The sequence below is a fragment of the Cyprinodon tularosa genome, unplaced genomic scaffold (genome assembly GCF_016077235.1).
Source record: "Cyprinodon tularosa strain WSP-4 unplaced genomic scaffold, ASM1607723v1 ctg1098, whole genome shotgun sequence".
NCBI classification, from domain to species: Eukaryota; Metazoa; Chordata; class Actinopteri; order Cyprinodontiformes; family Cyprinodontidae; genus Cyprinodon; species Cyprinodon tularosa.
The window spans coordinates 2,304-14,501 of record NW_024037891.1 but is presented as its reverse complement, the minus strand read 5'-3'; the positions used below and the strand labels follow the sequence as shown (position 1 = coordinate 14,501).

Genomic DNA, 12,198 nt, shown 5'->3' with positions numbered 1-12,198 from the left:
GATGTTGGAGCTTGGCCTGTTTTCCAGTGTAGTCCTGTTTCTCTGACTGTGACTAACTGGATGTGCTCTCTTCATCCTCTGACATGGGAGCTGGCTCGGAGCTCGTCTGCCTGGCTGTGTGTTTCCTGGACGGGGTGAGCAGGCCTGGTTCTGCTGGAGGTTTCTTCCTGTTCAAAGGGAGTTTTTCCTCTCCACTGTCGCTACAAGCATGCTTAGTGTGAGGGATTGCTGAAGAGTCAATGAGTCGATGCAATCAGCAGGTTTACCTTAGATAGAAAACTTTGAATCAATCTGACTGGATGATCTGGTGAACTACAAAGTGACCTTAGATGACAAGTGTTGTGAATTGGAGCTATAGAAATAAACTGAATAGAATTGAATTGAACTAGTGAGCAGCACATCGACCTACATCATAGAGGAGAAGGTTTTCCTCCTCTCAGTTCAGCCGAAGCATAATGAACATTTCATCAACACAGTAGAACTTGATTCAGAGCTCAGTCTTACGTTTAAACGCTTTGGGGGACGTGTCGGCGGCGCCAGGCGTCTTTGGAACGATCATGCGCTTCCCAAACACCTGGACATCAAAGCTTGCATAGTCAAAAGAAACCTTGGAGTATTTCTCCAGCTCCTTGGCCAGGTTGGCTCGGGGTGTGGTGGTCACCGTGTTGGGCCGGTAGCTGCCATACTGAGGGATCTCCAGCTGTTTCACAAAACACATCGGTCTGCAAGAAAAGTCAGGGGTTCACCGAAATGCCTGGAGACAGGTGGGCGGCCCTGGAGGAGGGAGGGACTGCCTTACCGTAGCACTCTATCCGAGTTGGAGGTGGGCTCAGCGGCTGAGGCCTGCAGTTGGACCTGCTTGTCCTGGTTTTTGTTCAGCTTAGCTGCTGCTGCTATGGGGCAGCCGGACAGGCTGAAAGGTTCAACATTCAAACACTCACTTTAGCCAAAAAACAAGCATCCAGACGGTTACTTTAGGTCATTCACTCCAACATGTGTTAGTAGTGTTAGAGGGGATTCAGTTTTCTGATATGTCTCTGATTTTTCTTAAATACACTGCAAAAAGTGAAATATAAGGAAATAAATGTTTCTCTCTTGGAATTCATGTTTTACCTTCATTTGAGCAGGAAGACCGTTTCCTAATGGAGTAAAATGATTTATGTTTAGAATAATTAAGAACAGCTCCATTATCGCATTTCAAGTGAATAATACCAAATTATTTTATTTTAAGCCCATATAGTTCCTTTTATTTACCTGCTCAAATCAAAGGCAAATCGACATATTTAAAAAAGTTAAACTTATTTCTAGATCCGTCTCTGCAGTGCAAATAGGATAAAGATTAGACAATAAAAACGTTCAGTCTTAGATCTAGTCAATAAGTCTATTTGATCATTTTGAGATTAATATACTAAATAAGAATAGATTTTTAGATGAATAATCTCCTTTTGAGAGGATCCTACTATCAATGCAATAATCTGTCAGTGCAGGAAGACATATGGAAGTAAATCGGTGTCGCTGGGATTTGAATTGAAAATGCCACTGAAATTTAAATGTTGTATGTTTCAGTGTTAAAATATATTCAGAACACATTTTTGACCTAAACATTTTTTATTGTCGACTAAGAAAACGTAACGGGATTGGCTGGGTGTTGGACGCCACAATCCATTGCTAATGTCTGTGACCTGAAGTAACCCTTCCCTTTTTACACTGAATTTAGACGCCGAATTTAAGACGGTGAAATAGAGCCAGTTGAATCTCAGGAGGCTGAAAATATCGAGTTTGAATTTTGAAAGGTTGAATTTTTTTACATGCAGATTTTTTTAACACTGAAAATTTTAACTGAAAAATAAGTATTGAAAATGTAATCACTTTGAAATAGTAATGTGAATTTTTAGCTTGAACAGAAAATAACAAATGAAATTTCAACTGTGTAGAAATAATGACAATGATTTTTTTTAGGTCAAAAATGTGTTCTGAATATATTTTAACACGGAAACAGGAAGTACAAACATACAACATTTAAATTTCAGGCATTTTTAATTCAAATCCCAGCAACACAGATTTACTTCCATAAAGACAGCTGCACCTGCTCAGAGTTCTGGAAATCATCATATATATTTTCCAAAAAAAGTGCAATCGATTATTGCACTTTTCTCATTAGAATTTTCCCAAAGGAAGATCATTAATGAGAATCTGATCTTCATCAGAAAATCCATCTCAAGACAACAGACATTTTGACTAATCTGAGAATAGGGGATTAAGACTTTTTGCAGCGATGCAACTAGCCTGCCTGCAGTGTTTGTGTGAATAAACTGCAGTGTGTGTACCTGTCTAGCCATCAGAGTGAGGACCAGTTGTTGCAAAGTGGGGACATTCTGCTGGATCTCACAAGCTATTTTGCTAATGGTTAGGTTTAGGGCTGAGGTGTCAATGGTTTAGGGTTAGGGTGAGGTATGCATCAGTAATGGTTAGGTTTAGGTTTAGTTTTAGGGTTAGAGCATAGAAAGGGTTGAAAATGACTGAAAATCAATAGAAGTCAACGGGAGTCAACAAATGGTCCTCACTATGACAGAACAAGTATGTGTGTCGGTGTGTTTGTGAATAACCTGCGGTGTGTGTGTGTGTGAGAGAATAACCTGCGGTGTGTGTTGCGGTTACTGTTCACGTGACCTTGGCCGGTGCAGCCAGGCGTCGGACACTTCAACACATTTTCATGCATGGCCAGAACTACAGACACACAGCAGAGGGACAGCAGGTCAGTCTGTTTAGTGGAGGATGAGCAACATGGAGAGATCAGTTGTTACTCTGATGTTAGCTGCAGCAATCATGGCAACATAACCAGCTTTGATCTGAAATACTGATCTAAAATATCTTTAGTTGTTCCCAAAAGAATCTCATTTAAGAACCAAACGACGATGATGGTGATGTATTGTTTAAACGAGCAGTGGTGAGGCTGAGGAGGCCATCTCTGCTGCTTTGAAAGATGTTTGGAAAGTTTTACTCACTCTCTGGAGGTATTCTGTCCTTGTGAGGACATCCAGACAGACTGCGGTGGTGAGGGTATAACCCGGTGATGTGACCGGTCCCATCACAGCCAGGAGTCGGACATTTTACTTCCTTCTTTTCTAAAAGACCAATAGAAGGTTAATCAAATCCATCGAAGCACAAAAATATGGATCTTTTGTATATTTGATGAGCATTTTCAGATAAAAGATGTTTTTATTTTTGATCTTCCTGTTTCCTGTATCACATGTTTGGACAGAAATGTGTTTATTTATAGGACACCTGTGAACCTTTTAGGACTGATGTACCTTTGTTGCAGTGGGCGGAGCGGCGGGCGCCATCGGAGGTCTTGGAGGAGGTGCTGCAGGGCTGGTAGTCGGGAGACCTGCTACTCTCCTGACCTCCCTGGACCTCCTCCGCCTTCAGAGCGATAGCCTGCTCCAGCAGCCCCAGGTTCCCTCGAGTCATATCCCAGTTTTCAGAGTCATCCGTGACGCCGGATCCGTCTGAGAGTCGATCCATGTAATCTCCTCTGTCTTCCTCCTCTTCGTCCTCCAGTTCCTCATCATCATCTTCCTCCTCCTCCTCCTCTTCTTCCTCCTCCTCATGCTCCTCCTCTTCAGAGCGGACTTCAATGATCACCGTGCTTGGAGAGGCTTTACTAGAGTTTTCATCCTCTTCTTGTTCCTCTTCTCCATCTTTGTCTTCCTCCTCCTCCTCCTCATCATCATCGTGGACCACCTCACCAGCTTTGCTGCTCTGCGACTCCTCCTCTGCTGCTTCTCTGTCCTCTTCATCCTTCTCCTCCGTCCTCAGAGTGTTGACCTTTTCTTCCCTGAGAGACACAATGGTTTCAGATTCCTGATCAAAAATGGTCTCTCTCACTGCATCTTCCTCCTCCTCCTCCTCATCCTCCTCCTCCTCCTCATTCTCATTACTCTGCACATGTTTCGTATCTCTGGCCTGATTTGTGTAATCTCCACTTGAATACTGGTGATCAGAATTTTGCTGCCTCATTATCTGCCTTCTCATCTCCCTCTCCTCCTCCATCTCTTCCTCCTCCTGCTCCTCCTCCTCCTCAGTTCCCTCTCTGTCCTGTTGCTCTTCTCCTAGGTTGTCTTCTTCTTCTTCATCTTCGTCTTCATCTCCTTGCATCTCTTCTTGGTAGGGAACGACTGTTTCTTCCACTGGGAGCTCTGGTGGCTGGTATGTGGACTCTGACTGGATGTCTTCCTCCTCTGTGACTATCACGCATGTCAGCTCCTCGCTGAAGTTTTCTGTCTCCACGTTGTTCTCGGCCTCTGGGACGGCGCTCCTGCTCTGGTCTTGCTCACATGGCGGGGTGCGGTTTTGTGGCTGCTCTGCCGGCCCCAGGGAGCTTTGTGCTGTGGATCCAAGTAGAGAAAGGTCACAGCTGAACCTGTTCTGCATCCCGCTGCCAGCAGAGTCATGCAGTTGGTTTCAGAATGAACTTGTTTTTCCTGACAGTTTCTTTATGCTACGCTTTAGATTTGAACATTTACTTATAAGCTTGATTAATCCAGGAATATTTGACCCCAAATTGTCTCAGTGCTTCCCTCTATTAACTCTAGTTCATTCTGTTACTGTTTTATGTGATGTGGGGTTATTCTGCTTTGTTAAATACCACCTCATTTATTACTTATGTGATTATATTTGTTATGTACTAATAAGAAAAAAAAAATTGAGACATTCAAATATCCCACATTTAGAGCAGGCCTTGAACTTCTTACAGTTATTTTCTGTGTTCTGCATCGGATAAACCTGCCAGTCAAACGAGAGACTTTTGACCAGTCAGATTTGAGGACTGGATTTAAAGCAGACGAGACGTGGAAAGCAGAAACAGAAGGACAACAAGGAGGCCTAATTACCTCTACTTATTTTATACTTTTAAAAAAAGAGTGTCTTTGGAAGATTTAGACCCTAACCAGCAGCGGCTTAAAGGAATAGTACACCCAAAACATGATTAGCCTTCATTTTCTACTCACCCCCATGCTGAACAACACTCTGGAGTACTTTTTTGATATCTCAAATGCATCTGGAGATCTGGGAGGCTTCTTGCTGTCTGCTGACATTCAAATAATGGAGGTCTATGGCGCCCGAGGCAGAAAGGTCCATAAAAGTCCACAAAAAACGTGTCAATATTCCTCCATACTGCTCGTCCAATGTATTCCAAGTGTCCTGAGTGGGTAGCATCCAGAATTTACTCGAAACGAAGTGATTTAGAATATTTTTAGAGCATAAACAGTAGTGTATAGGATTTCCTAAAAGCGCGTTCACGAGTCTACGGAAAACGCGGCAGACCAAACCAGACGAAAGTGCGCATTCAGCTCGGCAAAGAACTCATGCTCTTCCTCAACACTGAAGTCCTCAGACATTTTTCTTTCGTTGTTTCTTTCTTTGCACAGGTAAACAGCACATTTCTTCTTCTACGCTTGCATTATCGGCAGAGCAGACGCTGAATGCGCACTTTCATCTGGTTTGGTCTGCCGCGGTTTCCGTAGACTCGTGAACGCGCTTTTAGGAAATCCTATACACTACTGTTTATGCTCTAAAAACATTCTAAATGACTTCGTTTCGAGTAAATTCTGGATGCTACCCACTCAGGACACTTGGAATACATTGGACCAGCAGTATGGAGGACTATTGACACGTTTTTTGTGGACTTTTATGGACCTTTCTGCCTCGGGCACCGTAGACCTCCATTATTTGAATGTCAGCAGAAAGCAAGAAGCCTCCCAGATCTCCAGATGCATTTGAGATATCAAAAAAGTACTCCAGAGTGTTGTTCAGCATGGGGGTGAGTAGAAAATGAAGGCTAATCATGTTTTGGGTGTACTATTCCTTTAAGAGGATGTTTCCGGGAGTTTTGTGACTGAGTTAGCAGTTATTGGTGGTTGGCGTTGCTAAGTTAGCTATTACTTTACGCAGATGGAAAGAAGGTAACTAACATGCAGTTAACCAGGAGCACAGGGAAACCTGCGTCAGGCTCCATGTAGGAAAGCAGGGTTTTATTTACAAGTTTCTGAGAAAGTAGAGCTATAATTATTCACCTCAGGTGCTCAGGACCTGCTGCCGCCTGGGATTGTATTTCTTTCCCTCTTTCAAACAGACACATTTTTTCTTCTTCTCTGGCCGTGGTACTGATGGTTTTAATGGACTCCATGTTTTTCCATTTTCCAAAGGGACAGTAAGTACGACAGTTCTTCTGAGGACTGAACAGGTTACCAATAGACTGAGCTATGACTGAGTTTTATTTTTTTATTTTTTTTGGGGGGGGGGGGTCATTGTTTTTCTTTTGTAGCATCACTCACTCCTCTCCCATGAACAAAAGTGATGCGATGATAACCCGTAGCTTCCACTGATACCACTTGTCTTAAGCCGCTCCCACTGACAGCGAAAGACTTTTTAAAAATCTTTTCCATTTGACAAGACTCCTTTATGGTTTTGGAAATAAGATAAACTGTTCTTTCCTCGAGGAATTACATGATCGCCATTAGCAACCTTTAGCCTTTTGTTGAATGTGTCATAATCTGGGCGCTGATGTTTGGTCTGATTACTCATTTCATTCCCCTGCCTAGCTCCGCCCAGATTCTCATCAACGTCCATCTGATCCACCCGCTCCAGTCTCTATTTAACCTGCCTGCTCCCAGTCATCAGAGCCAGATTATTCAGGTCTTTGGTGAGAGTTCTCTAGCGCATCTGATTGTGTTCTGATTGTCTGTTCCTGACCCGTTCTGCATCTGGACCGCTGAGCCTGCCGGTCCCTGTTCTGAACTGTTTGCCTGACCTGTCCTCAGACTCCTGCTGGATCCCTATCTGTGACCTGAACTTGGAACTGCTTCCCAACACCGGCTTTGGCTTTTCCCCCTGGATCATCCTGCCTTCCTTCGTCTGCTTGGTTCTGATCTGCTGCTTGTTTCTCCTTCCTCTAGAACTTCAGCGTCTCTCTGGGCGGCTCCTGCCACATCTTTTTGGCAGCTGACCAGCTGGAACCGTTCTCACCCTCTGGGCATGGACTGAACTATAAGACCAGGTTAGTGACTCACGTTCATAATCATCCACCTCCAGGTAGATGTGGTCACTAACCTGTGTTCTCCTCCTGCAGAACTTCACTGCATTTCTAATGAACTAACTAAATCTATCTGTCGGTCTGCCTCGCATACTGGGTCCTATTGATTAGAGCCTGGCAGAATGTTTTTCTAAAATGACATTTCCATGTCTGCTATATCATCCTATGAGGGCCAAATTGAGATCACTGATTGGCTAGCTGCCGTGGAGCCTCCAGGGTTGATGACAGGTTGCATCTCATGAGCTTTGATTGATTTTTCAATTGAGCATTTTATTTCTTATTAGTCAAAATGTTTTAATTTACTTAAGATGTCGGTAATTAGATTATGTAGTTAAATCAAATCATCTGTCCCTTCTGACCACATCCATCCTGTCTGTATATTTGTCCAACTTACTTGTGTTTTTTCATTGGTCTGGGAGGATATTCTTTGACATGAGGTTTAGTTACCCTTTAAGAATGAGCTGATGTCTAAATGTGAACACACTCAGAACCATCAGTCCCTCTAATCAACTACTTACCATTTTCTATCTCACTCTTGACTTGTTTTTTCTTTTTGTCTTTAATGACGTCCGTTTCTTCCCCATACTCCTCGTCTTTCTGCTCCTCCTCTTCTGCCATGTCGCTGTCTTCATCTGCCGGTTTGGTAGGCGGCAGCCTCTTCCTGGGAGACGATGGGTTTTCTTCAGCTTCAGCCTCCTGAAGCTTCCTTTTCTTTACGATAGGGCAGCCCAGAGCACTGAGAGCAAGACGGACAAAAAGGTCAGACATTGATTCAAACCTGCCACCATCCATCTCCGTATTTTAGAGCTTTCAGCTCTCAGAGGCTCTGAGTGATTCAGCAGAGGACAGAAACAGCTGGAACGTTCTGCATCCACATGCTAAATATGCAAAGAGAAGAAGCTTCAGAGCCATTTGGTTGATGAACTTGTCCCTTTCACCAATAATACAGTTTATAATAATTAAGAACAAGTAAGTTGGATTCTTTACCAGTAAAATAAAAGTTATGAAAGATTTAAAAGAAAATCTGAATATATTTCCTCTTAAGGCAGCAAATGCTCTCCGTTTATTTCAATAGTAATAGGAGTGTCATCTCTCATATAAAGGAGCTTTATTACACGGTTCATTTAAAACATCCAGACAAGGTTTTCTATTCAAGGAAATTCAGCTGAGTTGATTTTTCCATCAACGTTGATTTTAAAGGTTTCAGGATTTGGATATTTGTTGTTGTCATTGCAAATGTAAATTATATTTGAAAGAAGATCCGCTATGATGGACTTTCAAACTAGAGCAAACACCCTCTAGGAAATAAAAGCTTTCAGATTTCATAAAGCACAGTGTTGCAGATTTAAATACATGAACATCTGGAATTGAACCAGTGCTAAAAGAGATTTTTTTCTTTTAAAATAATAATTTTGAAACTAAAAGCCTCTGTTCTTATCTGAATGTTTGAGCTGATGAAGGACTCTAGCACAGGAAGTAGGTTCAGCTTTACAGAGTGGTGTAGTCCAGGGTATACAACGGGTATATGGCAGGTATACCAAGGTATACCTACTTCTAAATCCCCCATGATCCGCATTACTAACCAGAATCTCTGAACCAAATTTACAATTTTTTCTAGGACAGTGAATGCATCACCTGCGCTACTCTGCTTGGCTAGTACTACTGATTACATTGGTTAACTGTAGGGATGACAAAGACTTCAAACGTCCTCATGAATTAGCATTAGCCAGCAGTTCAGCTAATGTTTGCGATGCTACCCCGTTTCTACTGTTGGACCTCAGAAATGGTGCTAATAACATGTCAGGGCTGAACAGCACTGGGTTAGGAGAATAAATCACTATTAATAATGCATTTTTGTTAAATATTGTTTAATTGAATAATTTGAATTATGAAGTCCAATAATCATATTATATATATGTATATATATCTAAAAAGTTACACTAAAATAATCTTTATTGCAATTTATAAACTTTCCAGCTTCTCTGATTGGTTTAGATGCTTTTGATTTTTATTTTTAAATCTAAGCTGAAATATGAACAAGGATGTTAATTCACATCTAAAATGTTTTATTTAGATAAATGTTTAATAAATAACAGAACGCCATGTTTGCCTGATGTGTATTTTCTATCCATGCAGGCTGCCTGTGTTTCCAGTAAAACCATCAAACTGCTCCTGATTCAGTTCGTTTTAATGGTGGCGGCACTAACTGCTGCCAATCATCTGTTCAAAGAGACGTTTTATTAAGGTGTCATCCTATTCCAACCAGGAATAGATCACTCAGCATAAATCACTATCTGTCACTAGTCTGTGGGCAGCGTTTAGTTATTTCATCATCCTCAGATCAAACAGAAGAAATTAGATGACATTAAGGAAATAAAGGAATTATTGGTTAAACTACACAGAGTGTTAGACTTCTGGTTCTGTTATGTTTTTCTTTTAAGTATCCAGTTTTACTTTACTCCTTGTTTTGTAGTTTAAAGGGTTTAATTGTTATTTTATTGTGTTTTTCTGGTTATTTTCAGTTTTCTTGGTTTCTATTTGTCGCCCTCTGCTGCCCTCTTGTGTTCTCCTTTTTCCCTAGCTCTTTTCCTCTCCTGCTCTGTGCACACCTGCTCCCAGTTTGCTCATTAGCCCTCTCTTTGTTTCTGTCTCCTATAAATACTGGTGCTGTTCAGTTCCTCTTCGCTGGGTCCTTGTCTAACCTCATCAGTCTTCCTCCTGGTTACAGTTCTTCCCTTGATGACTCAGAGGTTTTTTGGTAACGTTTAACTTGTGTTTTCCTGTTTTTTTTATCTTTTAGTTTTTTGGACTCCTGGTTTCTTGTTTGTTTTTGGACTTTGTTTTCTTTTGGATTTTGGATTCCTGTTGCCTGTGGTTTTGGACTTTGGAGTTTTAGTACTCATCATTAAATCTACTTAAAATTCACCTCTGCCTGCCTGCCTATGCTTTTGGGTCCTTAACTATCCTAAACCAAATCCTGACACAGAGATTCTGACCGTTCATTGTTTCTGGGCTGCATTCGAAAAGAGGGTGAGTAACCCCACTGCTCCAGGGACCACTCCACTACTGACTTTACTGGAATAAGCTGTTATTCATCGCTCTGGATCTTTGTAGATCACTCTCAACATGCCCTCTTACTATTATTCTTCCTTTGCAAAAAGCATTTAGGTTCTCCAATCAGGTTCCCAGAGAACAAGAAGAACAACTATAGATAGAATCTGAACGCATTTATGAAGCTGATGATCAATCCTATCGGGTGCCACTTCTTTTCCGCTTCCTTTGGGAAAAAGTGAGTGAATAGTTAATGTGAGCAAACACTACCTGTTCACCATGACTGGAAGTGATGAATCCTACCTTCTGTGCCGTGAATATCTCCCGCTGACGTGACCTTTGCCATCGCATCCCGGTGTGGGACAGCTGCTGCTAACACAGAACCACAGAAACATCTGAGCTGGGATGATTATAGGTCATAGCTTCAGAAAAAGGACGCCATTGTTTTTACCTTATTTCCAGCTTCATTGTTTGTCCAACTTGTTCTGTTGACACAGAGGAAAGTGCAAAGTTTTGCTTAAATTCAAAAACACAATTTATGTCTCACTTTATTTAAGCACTAAAATATTTAGTCACTAGAGTTTTCACACATATGTTTGTTCATTTGAAGCTGCAGATCTTTAAATTCAATCAGATTTGATCGGTTCTACCTCAGATGATGGGGAACAGGTTGAAACTGCTAAACAGTGTTTCCACAGTTGATCACTGGATTTTATTGATGGGGAACTTTAAATCAGAGACCAGGAAAATCAAATGTGGGGTCCCTCAAGGCTCCATTCTGGGGCCACTCCTATTCAACAGCTACATTCTCAACATCTACATGCTTGGCTCAGATTATAGCAAACAACCAGATCAGTTAGCATCACTATGCAGACGACAGACAGCTTTACATCCTATGTCACCAGGTGATCATTAACCCATCAGAGCGTTGGTTAGATGCTGAGAACAGATCAATATGTGGATGAACCATCATTTTCTAAAACTGAATAAAAACCAAAGTGAGGTAATAATCTTCGGACCAAAGGAGCAGAGATCCTGAGTTAGCACCCAGCTTCAGCTGCTGCAGCTGGAAACCACTGATTATTGCTGAAATCATGATGGACTCAGACCTGAACCATCAGAGGCTCAGAAAGGCAGTTACTGAGCTAGCCTGTGATCACCTGAAGAACATCTCCAGGAATAAAGGACTGATGTCCAGCAAGATCTAGAAAACTTTCTTAATGCATTTATCTATAATAGAAATGATCATATAATTGATCACTGCAGCAGTGTCTTCGTAGTTTTGCCTTAAAAGTTCATCAGAGACTGCAGCTGATCCATACACTGCTGCCTGCGTCCTCACTAGAACTATAGAAAGTAGATCAGACAGCTGATCCAGATGCTGCCTGCGTCCTCACTAGAACTATAGAAAGTAGATCAGACAGCTGATCCAGACGCTGCTGCCTGCATCCTCACTAGAACTATAGAAAGTAGATCAGACAGCTGATCCAGATGCTGCCTGCGTCCTCACTAGAACTATAGAAAGTAGATCAGACAGCTGATCCAGACGCTGCTGCCTGCGTCCTCACTAGAACTATAGAAAGTAGATCAGACAGCTGATCCAGACGCTGCTGCCTGCGTCCTCACTAGAACTATAGAAAGTAGATCAGACAGCTGATCCAGATGCTGCCTGCATCCTCACTAGAACTATAGAAAGTAGATCAGACAGCTGATCCAGACGCTGTTGCCTGCATTCTAACTAGAACTATAGAAAGTAGATCAGACAGCTGATCCAGACGCTGCTGCCTGCGTCCTCACTAGAACTATAGAAAGTAGATCAGACAGCTGCAGCTGATCCAGATGCTGCTGCCTGCGTCCTCACTAGAACTATAGAAAGTAGATCAGACAGCTGATCCAGACGCTGCTGGCTGCGTCCTCACTAGAACTATAGAAAGTAGATCAGACAGCTGATCCAGATGCTGCTGCCTGCGTCCTCACTAGAACTATAGAAAGTAGATCAGACAGCTGCAGCTGATCCAGATGCTGCTGCCTGCGTCCTCACTAGAACTATAGAA

General features: G+C 42.2%; 1 protein-coding gene across 1 annotated transcript in view; it reads right to left on the bottom strand.

Moving 5' to 3' along the window:
* Positions 1-10,653, bottom strand: part of LOC119789384 (myelin transcription factor 1-like) — a 33,460-nt gene extending 22,807 nt beyond the window's left edge. Inside the window, exons 1-8 of the mRNA XM_038294254.1 lie at positions 10,596-10,653; positions 10,448-10,513; positions 7,612-7,829; positions 3,312-4,388; positions 3,006-3,125; positions 2,637-2,727; positions 800-913; positions 505-722 (exon numbers count right to left, since the gene is read on the bottom strand). Of these exons, the coding sequence (XP_038150182.1) occupies positions 505-722; positions 800-913; positions 2,637-2,727; positions 3,006-3,125; positions 3,312-4,388; positions 7,612-7,829; positions 10,448-10,513; positions 10,596-10,612 (1,921 nt within the window). The 5' untranslated portion in view covers positions 10,613-10,653. The remainder of the gene's footprint in view (positions 1-504; positions 723-799; positions 914-2,636; positions 2,728-3,005; positions 3,126-3,311; positions 4,389-7,611; positions 7,830-10,447; positions 10,514-10,595) is intronic.
* Between the last annotated feature and the right edge of the window lie 1,545 nt (positions 10,654-12,198).